We start from the raw sequence: 27,948 nt of genomic DNA, 5'->3' as shown, positions 1-27,948 counted from the left end.
TTCCCACATGAGGATGGAACATGACTTCAGGAGAGCACAATTTAAGAGGAAAAGGCAGAAATAAAAAGAAAAAGAATAAAAATTTGATTAGGTTAGATATGCAAGTTCTTCTGCATATTATTTTTTATACTATTTTTTGTTTTTTAGAAAATAATTTTTTTTCAGCCAGGTGGGGTGGCTCATGCCTGTAACCCCAGCAATTTGGGAGGCTGAGTCGGGGTGATCACAAGGTCAGGAGTTCGAGACCAGCCTGGCCAATATGGTGAAACCTCATCTCTACTAAAAGTACAAAAATTAGCCAGGCGTGGTGGTGGACGGCTGTAGTCCCAGTTGCTTGGGAGGCGAGGCAGGAGAATCACTTGAACCCGGGAAGCAGAGGTTGCAGTGAGCCTAGATTGTGCCACTGCACTCCAGCCTGGGTGACAGAGCGGGACTCCATGTCACTTAAAAAAATAATAATAATAATTTTTTCCTCTGCTGGTTTAGAGTGAGGCTGGCTGGGGGAGCCTGGGCTCCTCTGTCCTCCCCGAGGTGGCAGTGGCTGATGTCTGCTCAGGTGTGAGGGGGTGCTGCCATGCTCTGGGCCTGAGGCTGCCTGGCCCAGCCCCTCCTAACTCCCTGGACTCTTCCATGGTGTCTTCAGGCCCCTACACCATCCTTTGTGTAAGGGGAGGTGGCAGCATAGAGATGATGGGGGAACTGCCACATGTGCCAAGGAAAGCTCACCCATCTGTGCGAAATGCTCTGGTTGACATTGGGTTTTTGTGCACCAAACTGGGCCATGACCAAGGTTTATAACCAAGGTGTCTCCGGGCATGGGCACTTTGCCTCTTGTAGAAACCACCCCACTGGCAGGAGACGGCGGTAGCTGTGGTCATTGAAAACAAGCTCCTGCTGATAAATCTCAGACACCAGACACAGAAGAACCTGGAGACCCTGCCAGAGAGCTTGAGGCAAATGGATGGACTGCTGGAGCAGCTGAGGGTGAAGCAGCACAAACTCCTCAAAGTTGAATAGCAAAGCAGCCACCAGAGATGGACAAGAAAAATGAACAAAGAAAATTAGCAGAAATCAAAGGCAGATGCTAAAGCAGTGCAAAATCATTCACTCAATGATAGAAATGAAACTGATGAAGGAGTCTGGGAAATGAATGACAGAAGAGAATAAACAGCAGTGACCATAGTAAGGTCCTGACGATTCTGGTCCACTGGATCCCATCATCCCTAGGACAGTAAATATCATCACAGTCACCACCAGCAAGTTACCACCACAGCATTTCCTGTTTGTTCCAAAATGAATAAAGATGATTCTCATCACAAGGGCAAATACAAAGTAGTTTAGTATGTTTTTAACTAAACTTCAGGTGTTTGGTTTGCTTTTTCTAAGTTCTCATAATTCTGAAAATGCAGTTGACACTTGTGTGGCTCATGATGTTTTTAATAGTCTAATGCTACTTGAGTTGTTCAAAAACCACTGTATTTTAAATTAAGATGAATAAACGGTCCTTTGAAAACTGGCACAAGACAAGGATGCCCTCTGTCACCACTCCTATTCAACACAGTATTGGAAGTTCTGACCAGGGCAATCAGGCAAGGGAAAGCAATACAGCGTATCAAAATAGGAAGAGAGGAAGTCAAATTGTCTCTGTTTGCAGATGACATGATTGCATATTTAGAAAACCCCATCTTCTCAGCCCAAAACCTCCTTAAGCTGATAAGCAACTTCAGCAAAGTCTCAGAATACAAAATCAATGTGCAAAAAATCACAAGCATTCCTATACATTAATAACAGACAAACAGAGAGCCAAATCATGAGTGAACTCCCACTCACAATTGCTTGTAAGAGAATAAAATACCTAGGAAAATACAACTTACAAGGGACATGAAGGACCTCTTCAAGGAGAACTACAAACCACTGCTCAAGGAAATGAGAAGAGACAAATGGGAAAGCATTCCATGCTAATGGATAGGAAGAATCAATATTGTGAAAATGGCCATAGTGCCCAAAGTAATTTTATAGATTCAATGCTATCCTCAAGCTACCATTGATTTTCTTCACAGAATTGGAAAAAACTACTTTAAACTTCATATGGAACCAAAAAAGAGCCTCCACAACCAAGACAATACTGGGCAAGAAGAATAAAGCTGGAAACATCAGGCTACCTGGCTTCAAACTATACTACAAGGCTACAGGAACCAAAACAGCATGGTAGTGGTACCAAACAGATACGTAGACCAGTGGAACAGAACAGAGGCCTCAGAAATTGATATCACTCTGTCACCATCAAAAAATACTTATTTAGTGTCAAATCCTACTGTGAAATAGCAGAACTGTGGGATTCGTAAAGTGGAAATGCAGAATTCAAAACAGATATATACCAATGGAACAGAGCAGAGGCCTCAGAAATAACACCACACATCTACAACAATCTGATATTTGACAAACCTGACACACACAAGCAATGAGAAAAAGATTCCCTATTTAATAAATGGTATTGGGAAAACTGGCTAGCCATATGTAGAAAATTGAAACTGGACTCCTTTCTTACCCGTTTTACAAAAATCAACTCAAGATGTATCAAAGACTTAAATGTAGGACCTAAGACCATAAAAATCCTAGAAGAAAACCTGGGCAGTACCATTCAGGACATAGGCATGGGCAAAGGCTTCATGTCCAAAGCACCAAAAGCAGTGGCAACAAAAGCCAAAATTGACAAATGGGATCTAATTAAATAGCTTCTGCACAGCAAAAGAAACTCATCAGAGTGAACAGGCAACTACAGAATGGGAGAAAATTCTTGCAATCTAGCCATCTGACAAAAGGCTAATATCTAGAATCTACAAAGAATTTAAACAGTTTACAAGAAACAAACAAACTGCCCCATCAAAAAATGGGCAAAGATATGGACAGACACTTCTCAAAAGAAAACATTTATGCAGCCAACAGACATATGAAAAAATGCTCATCACTGGTCATTAGAGAAATGCAAATCAAAACCACAATGAGATACCATGTCACACCCGTTAGAATGGCGATCATTAAAAAGTCAGGAAACAACAGTGCTGGAGTGGATATGGAGAAATAGGAACACTTTTACACTGTTGGGAGTGTAAGTTAGTTCAACCATTGTGGAAAACAGTGTGGCAATTCCTCAAGGATCTAGAACTAGAAATAACATTTGACCAATTCCATTACCGAGTGTATACCTAAAGGATTATAAATCATTCTACGATAAAGACGCATGCACACGTCTGTTTATTGTGGCACTATTCACAATAGCAAAGACTTGAAACCAACCCAAATGTCCATCAATGATAGACTGGATAAAGAAAATGTGGCACATATACACTGTGGAATACTGTGCAGGTGTAAAAAAGGATGAGTTCATGTCCTTTGCAGGGATATGGATGAAGCTGGAAACCATCATTCTCAGCAAACTAGCACAAGATCAGAAAACCAAACACTGCATGTTATCACTCATAAGTGGGAGTTGAACAGTGAGAACACATGGACACAGGGAGGTGAACATCACACACTGGGGCCTGTCAGGTGCTGGGGGGCTAAGGGAGGGATAACAGGAAAAATACCTAATGTAGGTGACGGGTTGATGGTTGCAGCAAACCACCATGGCACATGTGTACATGTATGTAATAAAACTGACGTTCTTCACATGTAACCCAGAACTTAAAGTATAATAATAAAAAGAATAAATATTTGTTTTATATATTTAAAGCTTAGAATCACAAATAATGCTCCTGTTTATGATTTGAAAACTTCAAAGTTTGGTTTTCCTTCTGTACATACACAAAACATTGTATTGTGCTGAAATATTTGTTTTTTAAAGTGGCAGTCATAGTTCCTGTCTGTCTGGATATATATATGTATATATGTTAAGCATAATATAAGAAAGAAATTTCATTAGCTGGGCATGGTGGCTCACTCCTCTAATCCCAGAACCTTGGGAGGCTGAGGTGGGTGGATTGCCTGAGGTCAGGAGTTTGAGACCAGCCTGGCCAACATAGTGAAACCTCGTCTCTACTAAAAATACAAAAAATTAGCTGGGCATGGTGGCAGGCACCTGTAATCCCAGCTACTAGGGAGGCTGAGGCAAGAGAACGGCTTGAACCTGGGAGTCAGAGGTTGACGTGAGCCGAGATCACACCATTGCACTCCAGCCTGGTGACAGAGTGAGACTCTGTCTGGAAAAAAAAAAAAAAAAATTTTATTTTGTTTTCGGTAATCTAAGATTGTTGTACGCAAAAAACTTTACAGATTATGGTAGGGTTTAGCAAACTGTGTATATAACGTAACATTAATATTGCTATTTTCTGATGTCTAACTTTTAGAAAAGATTTTTTGTTTACAAATGTCTCCACAAATTCTGGCTTATTTTATAAAAATAGCAGAATACTAAAGAAATGGGTGGTTTGCCACATTACATGAATACTGGTATTCAATTAAAATAGCAAATATTTTCCTCAAAATTTAGACAGATGAAATAATTTCTTGATTTTTGAGTGCAGTGATAGACATTCACAAATATTTCAGAAATCAAAGCTGTATTAGGTTTTACTTAGTAGTAATATGTAGATAAGATCAAGGATCTGTTCAGAATATTTTTCATCAATAATTTGGTGCTTTCAAATACCCAGAAGTCTTGTTTTAATCAGATGAAGTCTGAGGATAGTTTGGTAATTTTATTTTTTGTATGATGTGTTCACAATTTTCTAATTTAACCTAGTATTGATTGATGATGGGTAAACCAACTTTTTTTTTTAATCTCATAGGTTTATTATGTTGTTGAAGATGTTTTTAATTAAAATTCTGTCTTTCAAAATTGTTTACAGAAATTTAGGTCTAGTTGAATTTGCTCAACCTGTTAATCAGTGTCAGCTGCCAGATTCTAATTCATTTTTAGTGTGCCTGTACTTTTCTTTCTCTAAATTTATATTCTCTATATTACTTGTTCAAATGTGATATAATACAGCTCACACATTTAAAACAAAACCATGAGGACAAATTAATTCTGGCTTAGTATAAAGAAGCTGTTACCAAATTAGTGTTACATATGCAGATGGATGCGGCTCAACAAAATTTTACACAAAAAAATTTGAATTGAACTACACGTGTTGCCATGACTTAGCCTCTAATGACCTTGTGAATAAAGACAAATTTCAACACATTTATTCATTTGTTTTCATTATGTCTAATGGTAGTATGTCAAAAATTCTCATGCTACTGTCTGAGAAAACATGTTCTACTTTTACTTAAGAAATCAACTGAATGACATTTTTATAACCTTGCACCACATAAGGAAAAACTGCAATGTAGTCTGCATGGAAAAGGATAATCCAGAATGCCACTTTCAATATTTAAGTATTTAACCTTTTGGTTGAAAAATGTAGTAAAATACAGATGCCAAGCCGAGACTGGACTGTGCTGCCACCATCTCGGCTCACTGCAAACTCCCTGCCTGATTCTTCTGTCTCAGCCTGCCGAGTGCCTGGGATTGCAGGCGCGTGCCGCCACACCTGACTGGTTTTTGTATTTTTTGGTGGAGATGGGGTTTCGCCGTGTTGGCCGGGCTGGTCTCCAGCTCCTGACCGTGAGTGATCTGCCCGCCTGGGCCTCCCAAGGTGCCGGGATTGCAGACGGAGTCTCACTCACTCAGTGCTCAATCTTGCCCAGGCTGGAGTGCAGTGGCGTGATCTCGGCTCGCTACAACCTCCACCTCCCAGCTGCCTGCCTTGGCCTCCCAAAGTGCGGAGATTGCAGCCTGTGCCCGGCCGCGAACCCGTCTGGGAAGTGAGGAGCGTCTTTGCCTGGTCATCCATCGTCTGGGATGTGAGGAGCACCTCTTCCCGGCTGCCATCCCGTCTAGGAAGTGAGTACCGTCTCTGCCCGGCCACCCGTAGTCTGAGATGTGGGGAGTGCTTCTGCCCCGCTGTCCCGTCTGGGATGTGAGGAGCGCCTCTGCCCGGCTGCGACCCCGTCTGGGATCTGAGGAGTGTCTCTGCCCGACCGCCACCCTGTCTGGGAGGTGAGGAGCGTCTCTGCCCGGCCTCCCCATCTGAGAAGTGAGGAGCCCCTCCGCCCAGCAGCCGCTCCGTCCGGGAGGTGGGGGGCAGCCCCCGCCCCCACCCCGCCAGCCGCCCCGTCCGGGAGGGAGGTAGGGGGGCGCCTCTGCCCGGCCGCCCCGTCTGGGAAGTGAGGAGCCCCTCTGCCCTGCCGCCACCCCGTCTGGGACGTGTACCCAACAGCTTATTGAGAACGGGCCATGATAACGATGGGGGTTTTTTCGAATAGAAAAGGGGGAAATGTGGGGAAAGGAAAGAGAGATCAGATTGTTGCTGTGTCTGTGTAGAAAGAAGTAGACATGGGAGACTCCATTTTGTTCTGTACTAAGAAAAATTTTTCTGCCTTGGGATGCTGTTAATCTATAACCTTACCCCCCACCCCGTGCTCTCTGAAACATGTGCTGTGTCCACTCAGGGTTAAATGAATTAAGGGCTGTGCAAGATGTGCTTTGTTAAACAGATGCTTGAAGGCAGCAGACTCGTTAAGAGTCATCACCACTCCCTAATCTCAAGTACCCAGGGACACGAACACTGCGGAAGGCCGCAGGGTCCTCTGCCTAGGAAAAACACAGACCCTTGTTCACTTGTTTATCTGCAGACCTTCCCTCCACTATTGTCCTATGACCCTGCCAAATCCCCCTCTCCGAGAAACACCCAAGAATAATCAATAAATACTAAAAAAAAAAAAAAAAAAAAAAGTAAAATAGAGCTCTTGGTAAGTTTTGTGTAGCTTAAGATCAGCATAAAGTAGGAAAAAATATCTTTAAAAATGTAAATGGACAAAAACCTACACCAAAAAAACAAACATACACCAATGCATACATATTGACTGAAGCTCCAGGGATGTAAAATAATTTCTCCTGGGTACACAGCTAGTGACCCAAATCAAGCTCAAATATGTTTGATTTTAAAATTGTCATTTTCTCACTTTTGACAATATTGACATAACAGGTAAATCTTTCTCTCAGAGTTGATAGTTGAAAATAAACTAAGATAAGTATTATTGAAGCTGGCTAGGTAGCCAAGAAGGTCACCATGTCCTCAGGATGCAGCAGCCATGGCGATTTCATGGTGATAGCATATTATCAACACAATAAACCCCAACATTTGCATTGCGTTTCAGCTCATTCAAGCAAAGCTCTCTAGTAGGGATATTCCCCCATAAAGAGCATGCACATTTTGATTTTACTTGTCCTCTGACCTTTTACTCACCGTAATACTAAAAAACACACGTGAGTGGAGTTTTTGCTAATGAGATGCTAATTAGATATGTGACATATGCTAATGAGATATGTGACATATAAACAAGCATGTACAGCCACTGTGTATGTGCACCAAGAGGACCACCCAGAACATGCTAATAACACCACTTTCTAACTCTTTGTAAATAATTATGTAAGACTCCCATAAATGGAGTCTCTCTATTTCCAGTCTTTGCTGTCTCATTCTTATAAGCAGCCCATCCTGAATTGCTTTTCTCTCAGGAGTGTTTTGCACCGAACTTTTAAAATAGTGTTTCTACTTTGCAGTAAATCCATCTAGGCTGCATCCTCATTTTTTTGTGTCTCGTTTAAATTTTTGAAACTAAGAACCGAGGTCTCACAACAGCCTTCAGGACGATTGTGCTTTGCTTTGTTTTCTTAACATTATTTTATGTGATATTTCATATTTACATTTTCAACATAGCCAAAACTGCTAAATTAAAAACTTAAATGATCATGCTTTTAAAGTGATTTGTCTTAAAAGCATGTATATTTTTCAAGTTTCAGCTTTATGTATTCAAATTTTTAAAAAATTCTGACACACATATATCTATCAAATTTAATATTTTAAATAATTTGAATTCACTTCCAAAATGATTTATATTCATTATTATATTTCATTTTGACCAAATTTGGCTTTCCAAGCTAAAGAAATGCTGTGTAGTAAAATTAAATAAAGGCTCATGTTTTTATCAATAATATTTTATGTCTGAGGACTTAAGCATCAAGGACAGAAATCTGGATGATGTTGAGTGAATATTTAAATTGATAAAGTAGAAATTATCAGAATCAAATAAGGGATGGATACAGAAACATAGTACTTAATAAAACCAGGGTATGTTTGACAAACAAGATTGCATAGGATCTGCACTGCACTACTAATGTAAAGCATTCTCTGTAACTTTATTCTCCACATACTCATACACAAAATGAATAAGATTAACTCCTTTTCCTGGAAGGCAGTGATTCATCTTTTATTCTGTTACATCTGTTCCACATTGCTGTGATAATGCTGTTGAAGTGCACCCCCTTACACCAGAAGATCACCTGTGTGAATGTGAATAGACTGACACTGGAAAGGACCAGCTCAGCACAGTCACTTGAACTGCCCCTTTGCATTTCAGACAGGTAAAATGCCTTTGAAGAGTGAAAATAAAGTTACTGCTGATTAAGCAGAGAGTTTGACTTGCTGATCAATTTGTTCAGAAGCCTCTCTCTTAATGAGGTAATTACTGCATTTATTTATTTCAAGAAAAGTAAAAGCCAAAGCCCAGAATGTGGCAAGGCAAGAGTTGAAAAGAAAAGAACAAGTTTTTCTTTGCCTAGCAAGCTCACTTCAAGGACAGTTATAAGATAATGCTGTTTGAGAAGTTGAAACCAAAGAAATAGGCTCCAGACACTCCCCTCTGAAGCAAGGGTGAAGGAAACAAAAACAAACAAATGTCTGTATTTAGCCAGTTCTTGTTTTTTCTTTCAATGCAGCTACAAGGCCACCAGCTATTAAAGGCCACAAGTTATGCCAAGAATTCAGTTATGCTATAAATTACATAAACTGGTCATTATATAATTAACTGCCTTTGTTTTGCTTCTGTAAGTTTACTTATTAAAATCTCACTCAGTCTTTGTTCAAGGCTCAGCTTTTTGGATGTGAATTCACTGAGCCAGAGCATACTTTAAAATAAATATCCTCCTTTATTGACTCATTCTGGTCTCTCTAGTCCTCTGTGTCCCACATTTCTTGGCGAGCCAGCCAGGAGCAGAGACTGTCTCCTTTGCCTTGAATTCGGGGCTGGAGCCCCGGATTCAAGGGAAAATCGGGGCTGGAGCCTTGATTCAAGGGAAACCTGGGACCCAGGCACCGCCGGGAGAACTTCAGCCCGGAGGGGAAATCAGCTCTCCCATGACCCGGCATCCCTACCCAGCAGTGCAGCGGAGCCTCAGAAGGGCTACAGGATGATTCCAGAAATAGCGCACTTTAGGAACCACGGTAAGTTATTGGGGACCAAGGCAGGACCCGTCCCGTAAGGACGGAAGGGGAGCTTGATCACCTCCTGGGGTGTAACTAGTAGTCCGACCCAGAGAGGCTTGGGGCGGCGAGAGGGGCTTGCCAATTCAGAAGAATCTCAGACCTCAACCAACACAGGATGCGAGAGTGGCTTGCTTAGTCGGTTAGGTAAAGGAAACTGGAGGTGGTGAGAGTTGCTTGCCACCCCAATTAGGAACACAGGAACTGGGAACAGGGACGTATATAAAACTGTGTGAAAGAGATGGTTCCAGGAGAAAACAATGCAAGGAGTGACGTGGGGAGTCACAGATCTCTTAGCATTGACTGTGTGCTCCGAGCAAAGTATGGGGCTGCCCTGGACTAGTGGTAAACTGTATACGTCCAATAGGAGTTGCCCCACAGCTCAGAGTTGTGGTGGGAATAAGGACCTCTCCAAAGCCAAGCGGCATCTGAAAACTCCCGTAATTGGGGATGGTCTGGTCAGTCTGAGGCAAAAGGAAGAGTGGGTGTGCTGCGTAGTAAAGGGAGGAAATGGGAGTAAAGTCATCAAAGTCCACTCCATTGGAGCGCATGTTACAGAACTTTAAAGAAGGTTTTACAGGGAATTATGGAGTTAAGCTAACCCCCCAGAGGTTAACTCTCTGTGAATTAGAACTGCCTTCTTTTAGTGTTGGATGACTGATTGAAGGAACTATAGATAGGAAAATAATTGGCCGTGTATTTAAGGTGGTGACAGGTCAGAGGACAGCCTCGGTATCCAGATCAGTTTCCTTATATTGACTCATGGTTAAATCTAGCACAAACAAGACCAGCCTGAATCCAGCCCTGTTTAGCAGCTTATTGCAAAACACTTGTGGCCTAAGCCAAGCCAAAAAATGAAAGTAAGAGCAGCTTCGCCAGCAGATACAGAGTTAAAGAAGAAGGCCCAGAGGGAGCAAGAAAAGCCAGTTTTGCAGGAGCCACCAGAGGGAATAAAGATTCCTACTCCATATGTCACAGCCTACCCCACTTTACCAAGGCCAGCAGCCCCCTGGGAACCAGATTCAGGAGCTAGCACACCCCAACTCTCACCCTGAAGTGAAAGACTGTAGACTTGAGAGGTCAGGGAAAGAAGTCAAGATAGTCAAGCAGGCCATCTCAGATCTGGTTGTGCTTGAGATATGCAAATGCCTCTCAGGGAGACACGAGGACCCATTTATTAAGATAACCAAGGCCAAGTCCAAGGGTGGGAATGGACTTTCATCTGTCAGCCCTTTTCAACCACTGATCTCTTAAACTGGAAACACCATACTCCCTCCTATATGGAGAAGCCCCAAGCTCTTATAGATCTGATGCAGTCCATCTTTCTGACACAGAATCCAACCTGACCAGACTGCAGGCAGCAGCTTCTCATGCTGTATAACACTAAGGAGCACAGGATAGTAACCTAGACAGCTCTCTGCTGGCTAGAAGCCCATGCGTGAGCAGATGCAGTAAATAGGCAGGCTGGCTGCGGTGGCTCATGCCTGTAATCCCAGCACTTTGGGAGGCCGAGACAGGTGGATCACGAGGTCAGGAGATCAAGACCATCCTGGCTAACATGGTGAAACCTTGTCTCTACTAAAAATACAAAAAAATTAGCTGGGCGTGGTGGCGGGTGCCTGTAGTCCCAGCTACTTGGGAGGCTGAGGCAGGAGAATGGCGTGAACCTGGGAGGCAGAGCTTGTGGTGAGCCGAGATGGTGCCACTGCACTCTAGCCTGGGTGACAGAGCGAGACTCCATCTCAAAAAAAAAAAAAGAAAATGCTCAGGCATATGCTCAGGGCCAGTTCCCAGACCAAAATCCCAACTGGGACTCAGAAGATGCAACTCAGCTTCAGCATTTGCAGAGATACCAAAGGGCACTTATGCAAAAGCTAAGGGATGGTGGAAAAAAGGCTATCAATATAAGAAAGATCTCAGAGGTGCTTCAGGGAAGTAAGATCCCTAGCCAGTTTTATGAAGGACTCTGTGAGGCATACCGGCTTTTCACCCCGTTTAACCCTGAGGCTGCTGAAAATCAGCATATGGTAAATACATCATTTGTAGGACAGGCCCACAGTAATATTAAGCAAAATCTTCAGACACTGGGAGGTTTTGCAGCCATGAATGCCACCCAGCTTATAAAAGTAGCCACCAAAGTGTATGTTAACCATGACCAGGGGGCAAAGAAGGAAGTCAAACAGAGGCTTTAAAAAAAGCCAATCAAGGCCGGGCACGGTGGCTCATGCCTGTAATCCCAGCACTTTGGGAGGCCGAGGGGGGTGGATCACCTGAGTTTGGGAGTTTGAGACCAGCCTGATTAACATGGATTAACCCCATCTCTACTAAAAAATACAAAAATTAGCCAGGCATTGTGGTGCATGCCTGTAATCATAGCTACTTGGGAGGCTGAGGCAGGAGAATCACTTGAACCTGAGAGGCGGAGGTTGCAGTGAGCCAAGATCATGTCATTGCACTCCAGCCTCGGCAACAAGAGCGAAAATCCGTCTCAAAAAAAAAAAAAAAAAAAACAAAACCCAATCTATAAGCAGCAGCCCTCATAGAGAAACTAGTAATATGAGAGGATGCAGACATGGACCTGGAAGAGGTCAAGTTAGACAGGGATTCGAGAGCCAACCAAGGTTAGAGAAGGATCAATGTGCGTGGTGCAAAAAGAAAGGACACTGTAAAGATGAATGTCCAGAGGGCAAAGAGGGAAATGGCTAAGGCCGTGTGACAAAGAGGCCATTGGTGAGGGGCTGCCAAACCCTAAAGCAATGCAATACTGATCTAATCGGGCTGGCAGGGGCTAAAAGATATGAGAACTAGGACAAACTGGGCTCCTTCTCATTGGGCCTCCAGGAGCCTATGGTTGCATTAGAAGTTGGGAGGCCAATTAATGGACTTTATGGTAGATACTGGGGCTGAATACTCTGTAGTAACTTGACCCATAGGGCCACTATCCAAGAACTATACAACGATTGTAGAGGCTACTGGTGTCTCAAAGAAGAGGCCATTCTGTTGGTCAAAGAGGTGTGTTATAGAAGGACGAGAAGTCCAGCATGATTTTCTGTACCTCCAAAATTGTTCAGTTCCCTTGTTAGAAAAAGACCTACTCCAAAAACTGCAAGCACAAATTACTTTTGGCCCACAGGGAGATATGACTTTAAATCTGACTCACCCAAAGGCCATGGTGTTAATCCTTACCATCCCACAGGTTGAGGAGTGGAGACTTTATAAAAATAAATCGCAGGCACCAATGCAACCTCAATGCAACCTCATATGCCCTCATAACCAATGAGGGCATCATTGGTTATCAAACCCAAGAGTGACTCAGTACTAAGGGCTTCTATGTAAAAGAAAAATTATTATTTCAGTTAGTTAAAGAAATTCCTGGAGTGTGGGATGAGGACAACTGACCTGTGTTAGCTGTAAATCATGCAGCAGTAGTAGTAAAATTAATACCAGGAGCAACTCCTGTTCGGGTTCATCAGTACCCACTTCCCCCAAAAGGCTGTACACGGCACTTATAAACACTTACAGTGGCTCCATAAACATAGGATTTTAGTCCAGTGCCAGTTGCCGTGGAATATTCCACTTTTGCCTGTACAAAAACTGCTGCCAGGACCAGGGTCTAATAAGTATAGACCAGTGCAGAACTTGTATGCCATGAACCAAGCCATGGTACCTATCCATCCAGTGGTACCCAACCTGTATGCTTTAATGGAACTCATTCCAGCAAGTACTGCCTGGTTTACAGTCTTGAAGGATGCTTTCTTTTGTATCTGCTTGGCACCAGTTAGTCAGCCTATCTTTGCATTTCAGTGGGACAAAGAAGCTACACAGCTCACCTGGACTAGGCTCCTGCAAGGGTTTAAAAACTCTCCCACAATCTTTGGGGAAGCGTTGGGCTCAGAACTTAAGGCCTATACCCTGCCAAATGATAAGTGCACCTTGTTACAGTACATGGACAACCTTTTGGCGGCCCCAACCCGAGAGGACTGTTATCATAAAACCCGAGACCACCTCCATCTCTTATTGAAAGCAGGTTACAAAGTATTTAAAAAGAAAGCCTAAATTTGCCATGAAGAGGTTAAATGTCTAGTTTTCATAGTAAGCCACGAGGAATGCCAGGTTAGGTATAAGGAAAAGCAGTCCATTTGTGCGCTTCCAACCCCTGAAACTAATCAGGAAATAGCATTCAAACAAATCAAAGAGGCTTTAACTCAGGCCCCAGCCTTAGGACTACCAGATATAAGTAAACCTTTCTTTCTATATATTCAAGAACAAAAGGAAATTGCTACGGGGTTCTGACTCTAAGTTATAGGATCACAGCATCACCCAGTGGCATTTTTATCCAAACAACTAGACTCCGTGGTGCTAGGAAATCCTTCTTGCTGTAAAACCTTAGCTGCCACTGTCTTGTTAACACAAGAGGCTAGTAAATTAACTCTGGGACAGCAGCTAACCATCCAGGTGCCACACTCAGTTATAACTTTAATGGATCAAAGAGGGCATCATTGGTTATCAAACCCAAGAATGACTCAGTACTAAGGGCTTCTATGTAAAAACCCTTACATTATTTTAAAAACAGGCTGGGTGTGGTGGCTCATTCCTGGAATTCCAGGACTTTGGGAGGCCGAGGAGGGAGAGTCACAAGGTCAGGAGTTCGAGACCAGCCTGGTCAACATAGTGAAACCCCGTCTCTACTAAAAATGCAAAAATTAGCTTGGTGTGGTGGCACGTGCTTGTAGCCCCAGCTACTTGGGAGGCTGAGGCAGGAGGTGGAGGTTGTAGTGAGCTGAGATCACAGAGTGTGATTCTGTCTCAAAAAAAAGTAAACACCTAAATCTGGCTACTCTGCTCCCCATCAAACCGGGAGCTCCTCTCCATAACTGCGTCAAAACCACAGATAAGGTATCCTACAGTCGGATAAATTTTATAAACCAACACCTCAGAAACCCGAATGTCAAAACATCAGCTCAAAAACCAAAATTAATAGCCCTAACAAGAGCACTGTTGTTGGCAAAAGATAAGAAGGTCAATATTTACACTGGCTTTAAATTTGATTTTACCACACTGTATATTCATGGAGCTATAAAAAAAAAAGCAAATAAAAAACCCTTTCAACAGCTGGAGAAAAAAAAATAAAGTATAACGAAAAGATTCTACAGCTCCTAAAGGCTGTATGGGCTCCAGAAAAAGTAGCTGTAATACACTGCAGAGGACACCAAAAGGCAGGAACACCGGAAACCAAAGGAAACAAAAAGGCAGACAGAGAGGCAAAACAGATAGCAATAATTACGCTGCATTTTTTTTTTTTTTTTTTTTTTTTTTAAGCAGAGGAAGCCTTAGCTATGGCTCTCCTCCCAGAACCTCCTCTCCAAGAAAACCCAAGTTATACGCCAAATGAAAGACCCTGGTTTGCCCAGGAGGCTGAAAAATATATTCAAGGAGGGTGGTGGAAATTCTTCGATGGGAGATTAGCCATTTCAAAGATTTAAGCTCATATGTTTGTAAAGCAAATTCATCAAGGAACTCACGGAAAAAATGGCACTAGAAACGTTACTAAAATGCCATTTCTATGTGCCACGGCTCTCTGCCATCACTTGAGCCATTTGTAAACAGTGCTTAACCTGTGCTCAAAACAACCCTCAACAGGGGCCCACTTGGACCCCAGGAATTCAGAAAGTAGAAGCCATGCCTTGTAAAAGCGTGGTTACAGACTTAACAGAACTGTCCATGCTGTGGGCTACCAGTCCGTGCTAGTGCTTGTTTGCACCTTTTCAGGATGTGTTAAGGCTTTCCCCACCAGGACAGAAAAAGCATGAAAAGTAACTAAAGTACTTTTAAAAGACATTATCGCCAGGTTTGGACTGCCTTTAACTTTAGGATCAAACAATGAGTCATCATTTGTGGCTGAAATAGTGCAAGATTTAACAAGACTATTAAAAATAAAATGGAAGTTACACACAGCCTATCGGCCATGAAGTTTAGAAAAAGTGAAATGTATGAACAGGACACTCAAGCAGCTACTTAAAAAATATCAGGAAATTCATCTAAGATGGAATCAAGTCTTGCCTATGGTCGTCCTCTGAGTCAGTTGCACCCCCAGCAAACAAACTGGGTATTTGCCCTATGAAATTTTGTTCAGTCAGCCTCCCCCAATCATAAGCGAAATAAAAGTTGATCTCCAGGAACTAGGGGAATTAACTTTAAAAAGCAAATGCAGGCTCTACGGATAGCTATGCAAAGTGTCCATTACTTGGTACATTAAAAAAAACCTGTAAGTCTGACAGACCCAGTACACCCCTTTAAACCTGGAGACTGTTTTGTTTAAAAAGTTGAATCCAACTTCTCTAGGACCCATATAGGATGGGTCCTATACTGTAATCTAGTCCATTCCCACTGCTGTTAAAGTTTCAGTTGTTGTGCCTTGGATCTACCACAGTTGGCTAAAACCAGCAGCCCAAGACAAGTGGACCAGCCAGCAGGACCCAGATCATCCAACCCGGCTGATCCTGAGATGAGACCAAGCTGCTGCTAAAGACAACTGCCCTGCTCTGGTCATTCTGGAAGCTGACCAGTCTATGAATGGCGGAAGCATAAGAAGACAACAAGCCCTACTCTAGTCACACACAGGAATCTGACTAGTCTATGCACAGCCAAAGCTTAAGAACTTGTCAAGCCAGTAAATGTGGTTAAAAATCTTAAAAGTAGTAGTTTTCCTTGTAATACTGTTTTCCTATTGTTCTGTCACTGTGCTCAGTCTCCTCCCCCAAATAAAGACCTCTTCCGTCCTTGCTGAATATAAATATGCTGTATATTGTTTTGCTGTTGTTACCCCCTTAACCATGCTAGAAGAAGCACCTATAGAAGGGTGTCCCCACTGTACACATACTACCTGGTCAGGGACTGGTATAACTAAAAATCTATTGTACCATAGTTATAAGTGTACAGGGACTCACAGGAACTTGTACTTACAATCAGACCAGCTGCTCAATTTGTGGCCCAGAAAATAACAAACCTTATGTATTCTCTGACTCTAAATTTTCACCTGGTGAATGGTGTAAGATTCGTGCAATGTCAAAGCAAAATTTCCTCTTAAACCAAACCAAGGTCCCTCCCTTTTACCAAGGGCCTGTTTCTCTGTATTTGGATGCCTATCAGGCAGCATACTAGACTCACCCGTCTGTGGTAACTTACCCTTAAATACTATAGAAATAACTACAAATATATATGCATGCCAAGAGTAACTCCTCCTTGTTCCGCTGGGATCCCAAAAAAGGATTGTTGGTATTGCATATCATGGCACCTTAGCATACAACAGAGGCCAATTATGCTTACCAAAATGCCAGTAAAACCAGATTGCAAAATAAAAACCTGTAATCCTGTAAACTTCACCATTCTAAAGTCAGACTTACCCATGTGGACTACAGGTTACTCCATACATGTCTACATAAATACATACCCAGCAACCTACCTATATGTTATCAAAAAGGAAATCTGTACCTGTCTGGCTCAGCAACAATTCCAAGTCTTTAAATCATTCTATAAGCATGTAAACTAGAAGTTACCAGAGTCTCTTCCTTTAGCTGAGAACCTGTTTGTTCAGCTGGCTCAAAACATTGCTGGCAGCCTAGGCATTTCTTCATGTTATGTTTACAGAGGAACTAACATGGGAGACCAGTGGCCTTGAAAAGCAAAAACGTTCATGCCACAAGATAATTTTACTTTAACTGACTATTTCCCTGAACCAATGCCTGTAAGTTCAAGTCTCTGGCTCTGAAAAACTTCTGTCATTGGAAGATACTGTGTTGCTCGCTGGGGAAAGGCTTTTACAAACCCAGTAAGAGAACTAACCTGCTTAGAACAGCAATATTATAATGAAACACTAAGAAAAACTTTGTGGCGGGGCAGAAATGACTCCAAATCACCTCATCCAAATCCGTTCTCCTGTTTCTGTTCTCTAAATCACACCTGGTATCAGCTTGAAGCTCCAAATACCTGACAAGCACCCTCTGGTCTTGATTGGATCTGTGGGCCACGGGCCTACCAACAGTTACAAGGAAAATAGATAGGGGCTTGTATATTCAAGACAATTAAGCCATATTTCTTTTTACTCCCACTGCAACAAGGAAAAACCTTAGGGTATCCTGTCTATGATGAAATTAAGAGAAGAAACAAAAGAAATATAAACATAAAAAAAGACATACAAATAGGAGATTGGGGGCCAGGCATGGTGGGTCATGCCTGTAATCCCAGCACTTTGGGAGGCCGAGGCAGGTGGATCACGAGGTCAGCAGATTGAGACTATGCTGGCTAACATGGTGAAACCCCGTCTCTACTAAAAATACAAAAAGGTTAAGCAGGCATGGTGATGGGCACCTGTGGTCCCAGCTACTCGGGAGGCTGAGGCAAGAGAATGGTGTGAACTCAGGAGGTGGAGCTTTCAGTGAGCCAAGCGGCACTGCACTCCAACCTAGGTGGCACAGCGAGACTCCGTCTCAAAAAAAAAAAAAAAAACAAGGAGATTTGAAGGATACAGATTGGCCACTGAAAGAATGATTCAATAATGTGGGCCAGCTACCTAGACACAAAATGGGTCATGGGGGTACTGCACCTCAATTTACATGCTTAACTGCATCATAAGGTTGCAGGCAGTCCTTGAAATTATCACTAATGAAAAAACAAATGCATTAGACTTCTTTGCCCAGCAGCCCACAAAAAATGAGAAAGGCCATTTATCAAAATAGCCTGTCTTTAGACTATCTCCTAGCCCAGGAAGAAGGAATATGTGAAAAGTTTAATCTAACTAATTGCTGCTTAAAAATTGATAACAATGAGAAAGCTTTGTAGAAATAACTGCAAGAATGAAAAAATTAGCCCATATTTCAGTCCAGACCTGGAAAGGGTGGACTCCTGATTCCCTCTTTGGAGGCTGGTTTTCCTCCTTTGATGGATTCAAAACCTTAAAAGGACTAGTTCTAACCATACTAGGAGGTTGTTTGATACTTCCTTGCCTTTAATCCTTCCTTATTAGGAGCATTCAATCAACTATAGAGACAATTGTAGCTAGGCAAACTACCACTCACCTAATGCTCTGCATAAATATCAACCTGTTCCTAAAGAAGAAAACCTGCTGTCTCTTAATGAATCAAGTAATAGTGATGCTTTCTATTAAAATTTTGTTTATAAAAAGCATCAAAGGGGAGAAACTGAGACAGAAATTTAAAATAATAAGTACTGCATTCATTAACTCCAAGAAAAGTAAAAGCCAAAGCCCAGAATGTGGCAAGGCAGGGGTTAAAAAGAAAAGTTTTCCTCTGCCTAGCAATCTCACTTCAAGGAAAATTAGAAGATAACCTTGTTCGAGAAGGCAAAACCAAAGAAATAGGCTCCAGACAGTCCCCTCCGAAGCAAGGGTGAAGGACACAAACAAACAAACAAATGTCTATATTAGCCAGTTCTTTTTTCATTCAACGCAGCTCCACGGCTACCAGCTATGCCAAGCCACAAGTTATGCCAAGTCATCAGTTATGCTATAAATTACGTGACTTGTCATTATATAGGTAACTGCCTTTGTTTTGCTTCTGTATGTTTGCTCAGTCTTTGAGCTCAGTCTTTGCTTTTTAAGTTTGGATGTGAATCCACTGAGCTGATGCCTACCTTAAAATAAATATGCTCCTGTATTCACCGATACTGGTCTTTCTAGTCCTCTGCGTCCTGCAACACTTAGAACTGGGAGAGATGACACAAAGATGGTGCTTGCATGTTGGGTGGGAGAGGAAATGATTACCAGGGACTAGATCATAGCTGTTTCACTCATCAATGTTGACTTTCATTGCTATTTTGTCTCAAATTACGTTAACAAAGTAATGGCTTTGGTCCAAGAAGTTTTCTTAAGACATGTTGTCAATCAGCCATAATATTAACCAAAAAATGCACAGAAATGAAGGTATTCAACAGTCATAATTTACATTTTAAAATTAAAATATTTCTGGAAATTTTTAAGGTTTCCTAGGTAGAGCATTATATCATCAGTGAAGATAATTTAACTTCCTTTTTTTCTATTTAGATGCTTTTAATTTCTTTATTTTGTTGGATAGCTCTGACTAGGACTTCTAGAATTATGTTGAATAGGAGTGTTAGACTGAATATTCTTGTCTTATTTTTATTCTAACGTTCTGATGTGCTTGTGAACTCAGATTGCTCGTATTTCATGGAGGATTTTTGTTTCAATGTTTACCAAAAATATTGGCCTGCAGTTTCCTTTTTTTGTTGTGCCTTCACTATATTTTGGAATTAAGATAATATTGATATTATGAGTTAGGGTGGAATCCCACCTGGATTTCTTGGAGTATATTCAGTAGTAGTACAAGCCCATCTTTGTATATGTGGTAAAATTTGGCTGTGATTTTACATAATCCAGGGCTTTTACAGTTGGTAGGTTTATTACTAATTTAATTTCATGATATGTTTTATACATTTTTGCCCATTCTAGACTTCTGTTTCTTCCTGGTTCAATCTTGGAAAGTTTTGTGTATCCAGCAGTTTATTCATTTTCTCCAAATTTTCTAGTTTGCATGCATAGAGATGTTCATAGTAGTCTCTGATGATTTTCTGTATATATGTAAAATTAGTTGTGATTTTACATCTCTAACATGTAAATAGATGCAGAGTACAGAAGAATAGATGCACAACGGAAGTTTGACAAAATTTGACATTCCCTTATGATAATCTCTGAAAAACTAATTATAGATCAAATTATTGGCACCTCAGCCAATAAATGTCACATATTAGCAAAAAATACACAGCTAACAACATATTAAACAGAGATACCTTGCAAGATTTTACTCTAAGAGCTAGTATAAGGCAAGGATACCCACTCATCCTTACTAAAGTCAGTCTTGCTAAACATAGTACAAATCCAAGACAAAGGAATTAGGGAATAAAATCAAAAGCATCCAGATAGGACAAATGGAAGTTAATTATTCCTGTATAATTATCTTTTATCCCTATGCATAATCTGAAGTATAGAAAAACCTAAGTAAGACTGGCTGGGCGCAGTGGCTCACGCCTGTAATGCCACTACTTTGGGAGGTTGCGGCAGGTGGATCACCTGAGGTCAGGAGATCAAGACCAGCCTGGCCAACATGGTGAAACCCAGTCTCAACTAAAAATAGAAAAAAAAAAAAAAGTAAAAAATTAGCCAGGCCTGGTGGCACAATACCTGTAATCCCAGCTACTTGTGAGGCTGAGGCAGGAGGATTGCTTGAACCTAAGAAGTAGAGGTTGCAATGAGCCAAGATCATGCCACTGCACTCCAGCCTGAGTGACAAGAGAGACTCAATCTCAAAAAAAAAAAAAAAAGAAAAGAAAAGAAAAAAGAAAAGTCTAAGATTTTACTAAACAAATTTATTAAACTTTCAAAATACAAAAGCAACATCAAAGTCAGTAGCATTCCTATGCCTTAACAACTATCTCAAAATGAAAATTAAGAAACACTTTCATATACAATAACTCTAGTAATAAATTCAGTACAGAGTATACATTTGCTTTCAGCATTTTTGAGGCTTTTAGTTTTATACTAGTCACCTTGTTAAAATAATTTTTCCCCAATATTTCTTCTGAAAATAAGTACAAACTTCTACTCACACAAACTCACTTACTTTATAATTTCCTTACACCTAAAGTTTATCTTTTAGAGTAATGTATATTTAACCCAAACTAAAGTCTGTATGTGTTTGCATGCAGACAGGACACATGTTCAAATATATATATATGTATAACATTTTAAGATATCTACTCAGGACTCAGCAATGTATGTATTTTATTTATACTTGTATATGATTTCTTTTATAACCATAAAAATAACCCATTAGTCAATTACAATTTAACTGTTCATTTTTTTTTTTTTTTTCGTGAGACGAGGTCTTGTAATGTCGCCTGGGCTGGAGTGCAGTGGCACGATCTCAGATCACTGCAACCTCTACCTCCCAGGTTCCTGGCCATCTCGAACTCCTAAGCTCAGGTGATTCATTCGCCTGGGCCTCCCAAAAGTTCTGGGAACAGGCGTGAGCCACTGCACCCAACCATAACTGCACATTTTAAAATAATTTTTATTATAACCATAAAAATAAACCAGTAGGCAATAACAATTGTATATATATTTTTTTTTCCTGAGACAGAGCCTCACACTGTCACCTGGGCTGGAGTACACTGGCATGATCTTGGCTCACTGCAACCTCCACCTTTCAGGTTCCCGTGATTCTCCTGCCTCAGCCACTTAAGTAGCTTGGATTACAGGTGCCTGCCACCACACCCAGCTAATTGTTTGTATTTTTAGCGGAGACAGGGTTTCACTATGTTGGCCAGGCTGGTCTTGAACTCCTGACCTGGTGATCCACCTGCCTCGGCCTCCCAAAGTGGTGGGATTACAGGCGTGAGCCACCACACCTGGCCATAATTGTACATGTTAAAATAAGTAAAAGTGTAGAATTGGGTTGTTTTTAATACAAAGGAATAAGTGCTAGAGGTGATGGATACCACACCTATCCCAGTGTGATTATTATATATTGTATTTGTGTATCAAAATATGCCATATATGGCATAAGTATATATACTCATGTACCCCCAAAAATTAAGAAAAATAAATTTAAATGATTAAAATAAAAATAAAAATGTAACCTATAAGAACAATATTCTTTAACTTATATGCAGTTCGAAGCCACTGGCAAAAGAGATGACTACAGATGTTAGTCCACTATGTTACCAAATAGTATATTGTTACCATCTTTTACGTATGCCATTTGGTAAGGTGGAAAAGGTTAATCTTTGTGGCATAACAACACTTTATTGAATGCACAATAATATTTACCATGTTAAAAATGTTGAAACAGTTACCTTCACACAGAATTTAAAATTTTTTAAAATGTACTGCATTTTATTATATAAAAGTACAATTGGGGGGAGGGGGGACGGATAGCATTGGGAGATATACCTAATGCTAGATGACGAGTTAGTGGGTGCAGCGCACCAGCATGGCACATGTATACATATGTAACTAACCTGCACATTGTGCACATGTACCCTAAAACTTAAAGTATAATAAAAAAAAGTACAATTAGTAAAATATATGAATAATATACTAGTTTTCTCATAATGCAAAAGAATATTACTCTTAACACCTACCTTGTGCATCACTCAATAGTATAAGTTAACCACAAAGAACCTCTCCACTTAGATTTTCACCACGCATCTTACATTTTAATATTCTTATTCATCCATAGAAAAGATCATAAATAATGCCCATCTAATGAAAAAGGATCTCTCATACCTCTGATGCAGCAACAAATGATCACAAACTTTCACAAGTGAATAAGAATGAAGAAACAGCAGAAAATAATGAGTTGAGTTACATCATTTGCTTTTCAAAAAATCTGTAATTTTTTCAAGAAAAAAAGTATAATCTGAATATAGTTATTACTCTACAAAAAATCTTTTACTCCTCTTAACATTATATACAAATAATTTTTCTACCAACTTTAGTTTTATTTTCTATACTCAGAACTCTCATTTAGTAGAATATTCGAAGTGTCACTTCCTTATATATTTCTACTATAAATTCTGGTATTTACATAGACTTAAATTTGGATTAAAATTTTTTTATTTTTACTACATCTTTGAAAATATATTTTCGTATAAACTCTGGTGTTTTCTAAGCTGTAGTGTTTGAAAAAGTGTTTTCCCAAATTTATTACATTTGCAAGACAGTTCTCCAATATAAATTCCCTGATGTTGAGCAAAGTTTGAGCGACCTCTTCAGAGTTTTTCTCTAGCACGAAATGTGGACAATAAGATCTCATACAAGTAAAGGTACTTCAACCCTCTTTATGTTTGTAATGTTCATCTTTAATATAAATACTCTCCTTCACTTTAAAGGATAATATTTTCTGAAAGATCTTTTGACAGTAATTGCACTTATCATGCTTTTATTAAGCATGAACTCTCTGGTGTTTAGTAAGATGTGAGCAGATATTGACGTCTTTTTCAGTCTATATTTCTACAATTTTTCTCAAATATAAATGATTTTCTGTGCAATAAGGTGTATTGGTTAAAAATTTTGCCACATTGTTCTTACCTGTAGGAAATTTTTCCAATATGAATATTACCTATAATCAAGTGTGACAACCATTTAAATACTTTGTTACATTCTCCACATTTCTAGGATTTCTCACCAATATGATTTCTTTTATGATTAGAAAAGTTTGAGATGTTGTCAGAAGCACTGTCACATCTTACTGGTTTGTAGAGTTTCTCTGCAGTATGAATTATCGTATGTGTGTTAAGAACTGAGGACTAGCTCTCCCTCTCCCTCTCCCTCTCTTTCCACAGTCTCCTTCTGATGCTGAGCCGAAGCTGGACTGTACTGCTGTCATCTCGGCTCACTGCAACCTCCCTGCCTGATTCTCCTGCCTCAGCCTGCCGAGTGCCTGCGATTGCAGGCGCGCGCCACCACGCCTGACTGGTTTTTGTATTTTTTTGGTGGAGACGGGGTTTCGCTGTGTTGGCCAGGATGGTCTCCAGTTCCTAACCGCGAGTGATCCGCCAGCCTCGGCCTCCCGAGGTGCCGGGATTGCAGACGGAGTCTCATTCACTCAGTGCTCAATGGTGCCCAGGCTGGAGTGCAGTGGCGTGATCTCGGCTCGCTACAACCTCCACCTCCCAGCAGCCTGCCTTGGCCTCCCAAAGTGCCGAGATTGCAGCCTCTGCCTGGCCGCCACCCTGTCTGGGAAGTGATGACCGTCTCCGCCTGGCAACCCATCATCTGGGATGTGAGGAGCCCCTCTGCCCGGCTGCCCAGTCTGGGAAGTGAGGAGCACCTCTTCCCGGCCGCCATCCCGTCTAGGAAGTGAGGAGCGTCTCTGCCCGGCCGCCCATCGTCTGAGATGTGGGGAGCGCCTCTGCCCAGCCACGACCCCGTCTGGGAGGTGAGGAGCGTCTCTGCCCGGCCGCCCCGTCTGAGAAGTGAGGAGCCTCTCCGCCCAGCAGCCACCCCATCCGAGAAGTGAGGAGCCCCTCCGCCCAGCAGCCGCCCCGTCTGAGAAGTGAGGAGCCCCTCCGCCCAGCAGCCGCCCCGTCTGAGAAGTGAGGAGCCCCTCTGCCCGGCAGCCGCCCAGTCTGGGAAGTGAGGAGCGTCTCCGCCCGGCAGCCACCCCGTCTGGGAGGGAGGTGGGGGGTCAGCCCCGGCCCAGCCAGCCGCCCTGTCAGGGAGGGAGGTGGGGGTTCAGCCCCCGCCCGGCCAGCCGCCCCATCCGGGAGGGAGGTCAGCCCCCGCCCGGCCAGCCGACCCGTCTGGGAGGTGGGAGTCGCCTCCGCCCAGCCACCGCCCCGTCCGGGATGTGGGGGGTGCCTCTGCCCAGCCACCCCTTCTGGGAAGTGAGGAGCCCCTCTGCCCGGCCACCACCCCATCTGGGAGGTGTACCCAACAGCTCATTGAGAATAGGCCATGATGACGATGGTGGTTTTGTGGAATAGAAAAGGGGGAAAGGTGGGGAAAAGATAGAGAAATCAGATTGTTGCTGTGTCTGTGTAGAAAGAAGTAGACATGGGAGACTTCATTTTGTTCTGTACTGGGAGGGGTTCTTCTGCCTTGGGATGCTGTTGATCTGTGACCTTGCCTCCAGCCCTGTGCTCTCTGGGGCAGGTGCTGTGTCCACTCAGGGTTAAATGGATTAAGGGTGGTGCAAGATGTGCTTTGTTAAACAGATGCTTGAAGGCAGCATGCTCATTAAGAGTCATCACCACTCCCTAATCTCAAGTACCCAGGGACACAAACACTACGGAAAGGCCGCAGGGTCCTCTGCCTAGGAAAACCAGAGACCTTTGTTCACTTGTTTATCTGCTGACCTTCCCTCCACTATTGTCCTATGACCCTGCCAAATCCCCCTCTGTGAGAAACACCCAAGAATGATCAATTAAAAAGAAAAAAACTGAGGACTAGTTAAAGCCTTTGCCATATTTTTCACAATCATACGGTTTCTCTCCAGTATGAATTTTCTTATGTTCAGTAAAAATTGAGGACTGGTTAAAGGCTTTGTCACATTCTTCACATTTGTAGGGTTTCTCTCCTGTATGAATTATTTTGTTCAATAAAGTTTGAGGACTGGTTAAAAGCTTTGCCACATTCTTCACAGTTGTATGGTTTCTCTCCATCATTAATTATGTTTAGTAGGAGTTGAGGACTGGATAAAGGCTTTGCTGCATTCTTCACATTTGTAAGATTTTTCTCCAGTATGAGTTATCTTATGTTTAGTAAGGTTTGAAAATTGGTTAAAAGCTTTGCCACATTTTTCACATTTGTAGGGTTTCTCTCCAGCATGAATTATCTAATGTGTAGTAAGGGTTGAGGATTGGTTAAAAGGTTTGCCACATTTTTCACATTCATAGGGCTTCTCTCCAGTATAAATTATCTTATGTGCAGTAAATTGGAGGGACAGGCTAAAGGCTTTGCCACATTCCTCACATTTGTAGGTTTTCTCTCCAGTATGAATTATCTTATGTTTACTAATGGATGAGGATTTGTTAAAAGCTTTGCCACATTCTCCACATTTGTATAATTTATCTCCTTTATGAATTATTTTATGTTTAGTAAGGTATAAGAATCAGTAAAAAGCTTTGAGACATTCTTCATATTTGTAGGGTTTCCTTCCAGTATGAATTATCTTATGTGTAGGCAGGGTTGAGAAGTGGTTAAAAGCTTTGTCACATTCTTCACATTTGTAGGATTTCTCTATGGTAAGAATTCTCTTATGTTTAGTAAGGGATGAGAACTAATTAAAGCCTTTGCCACATTCTTCACATCTGTAGAATTTCTCTCCAATATGAATTATCTTATATTTAGTAAGGTATGAGAATCAATAGAAATCTTTGCCACATTCTTCACATTTGTAGGGTTTCTCTCCAGCATGAATTATCTTATGTGTAGTAAGGGTAAAGTACTGGTGAAAAGCTTTGCCACATTCTTTAGTAAGGGAATAGGAGCAGTAAAGGCCTTTGCCACATTCTTCACTTTTGTACAATCTCTTCAGTATAAATTCCAATATGAATTATCTTATGTCTACTAAGATGTGAAGACCGCCTAAAAGCTTTACCACATGCTTCACATTTGTAGGGCTTGTCTCCAGTATGAATTAGCTTATGTTTAATAAGGTTTGAGGAATGGTTAAAAGCTTTGCCACATTCTTCACATTTGCAAGGTTTCTCTCCAGTATGAATTATCTTATGCGTATTAAGGTTTGAGAATCGGTAGAAAGTTTTGCCACATTTTTCACATTTGTAGGGTTTCTCTTCAGTATGAATTATCTTATGTTTAGTAAGGGTTGAGAATATACTAAAGGCTTTGCCACATTCTTCACATTTGTAGGGTTTTTGTACACTATGAATTTGCTTGTGGCCAGCGAGGTGTGATGACTGCTTAAAAGTTTTGCCACATTCTTCACATTTGTAGGGTTTTTCTCCAGTATGAATTTTCTTATGTATGCTAAGGATTGAAGATCAGTTAAAAGCTTTGCCACATTCTTCACATTTGTAGGGTTTCTCATCAGTATGAATTATCTTATGTTTAGTAAGGGTTGAGAATACACTAAAGGATTTGCCACATTCTTTACATTTGTAGGGTTTGTGTCCAGTATGAATTCTCTTATGTGTAGTAATGTGTGAGGATCGATTAAAAGCTTTGCCACATTCTTCACATTTGTAGGGTTTCTCTTCTGTATGAATTATTTTATGTTTAGTAAGAATTGAGAATACACTAAAGGCTTTGCCACATTCTTCACATTTGTAGGGTTTCTCTCCAGTATGAATTCTTTCATGTGTAGTAAGGTGTGAGGACTCCTTATAAGCTTTGCAATATTCTTCACATCTGTGCGATTTCTCTTCAGTGTGAATTATCTTATGTTGAGTAAGGGTTGAGAAAATACCAAAGGCTTTGCCACATTCTTCACATTTATAGGGGTTTTCTCCAGTATGAATTATCTTATGTCCAGTAAGGGTTGAAGATTGGTTAAAAGTTTTGCCATATTCACATTTATAGGGTTTCTCTCTAGTATGAATTAGCTTATGCCTAGTAAGGTATGAGAATTGGTAGAAAGATGTGCCACATTCTTCACATTTGTAGGGTTTCTGTCCAGTATGAATTCTCTTATGTGTAGTAAGGTTTGAGTCCCGGTTAAAAGATTTGCCACATTCATATTTGTAGGATTTCTCTCCAGTATGAACTCTTCTGTGTCTAGTAAGGGTTGAAAACCAGATAAAGGCTTTGCCACATTCTTCACATCGGTGAGAATTCTCTCTAATATGAATTCTTTTATGCTGACATAGGTGTAAAGGCATGCAAAATGATTTGCCACATTTTTTACATTTGAAAGTTTTCTTTCCAGTATGTTTTGTATTATGTCTATTTGAATTTAAAAGTTTATGAAAGACTTTCACATATTTATCACATTGAAATATTTTGCTCTGGGTAGTTGTCAAACACTGGTTTAGTTCATTATAACCTTCTTTGTGCACATTACACTCATTCATACTTTTACATCTTTTC

General features: G+C 41.2%; 1 protein-coding gene and 1 long non-coding RNA gene across 2 annotated transcripts in view; one reads left to right on the top strand and one right to left on the bottom strand.

Moving 5' to 3' along the window:
* The first annotated feature begins 149 nt into the window (after positions 1-149).
* On the top strand, positions 150-25,349 carry LOC134757664 (uncharacterized). The gene is made up of 2 exons (XR_010131914.1): positions 150-9,326; positions 23,742-25,349. It is a non-coding gene; the product is annotated as an uncharacterized lncRNA (long non-coding RNA).
* A 219-nt stretch (positions 25,350-25,568) lies between these two features.
* The window catches only part of LOC101142646 (zinc finger protein 724), a 30,437-nt gene continuing 28,057 nt past the window's right edge, over positions 25,569-27,948 (bottom strand). The window contains 1 exon segment of the mRNA XM_031004021.3: positions 25,569-27,946. Coding sequence (XP_030859881.1) covers positions 26,415-27,946 — 1,532 coding nt within the window. The 3' untranslated portion in view covers positions 25,569-26,414.

Source organism: Gorilla gorilla, chromosome 20 (assembly GCF_029281585.2).
Source record: "Gorilla gorilla gorilla isolate KB3781 chromosome 20, NHGRI_mGorGor1-v2.1_pri, whole genome shotgun sequence".
Taxonomy (NCBI): Eukaryota; Metazoa; Chordata; class Mammalia; order Primates; family Hominidae; genus Gorilla; species Gorilla gorilla.
Note: the sequence above shows the minus strand (reverse complement) of the source record. Positions and strands in the feature narration are given on the sequence as shown.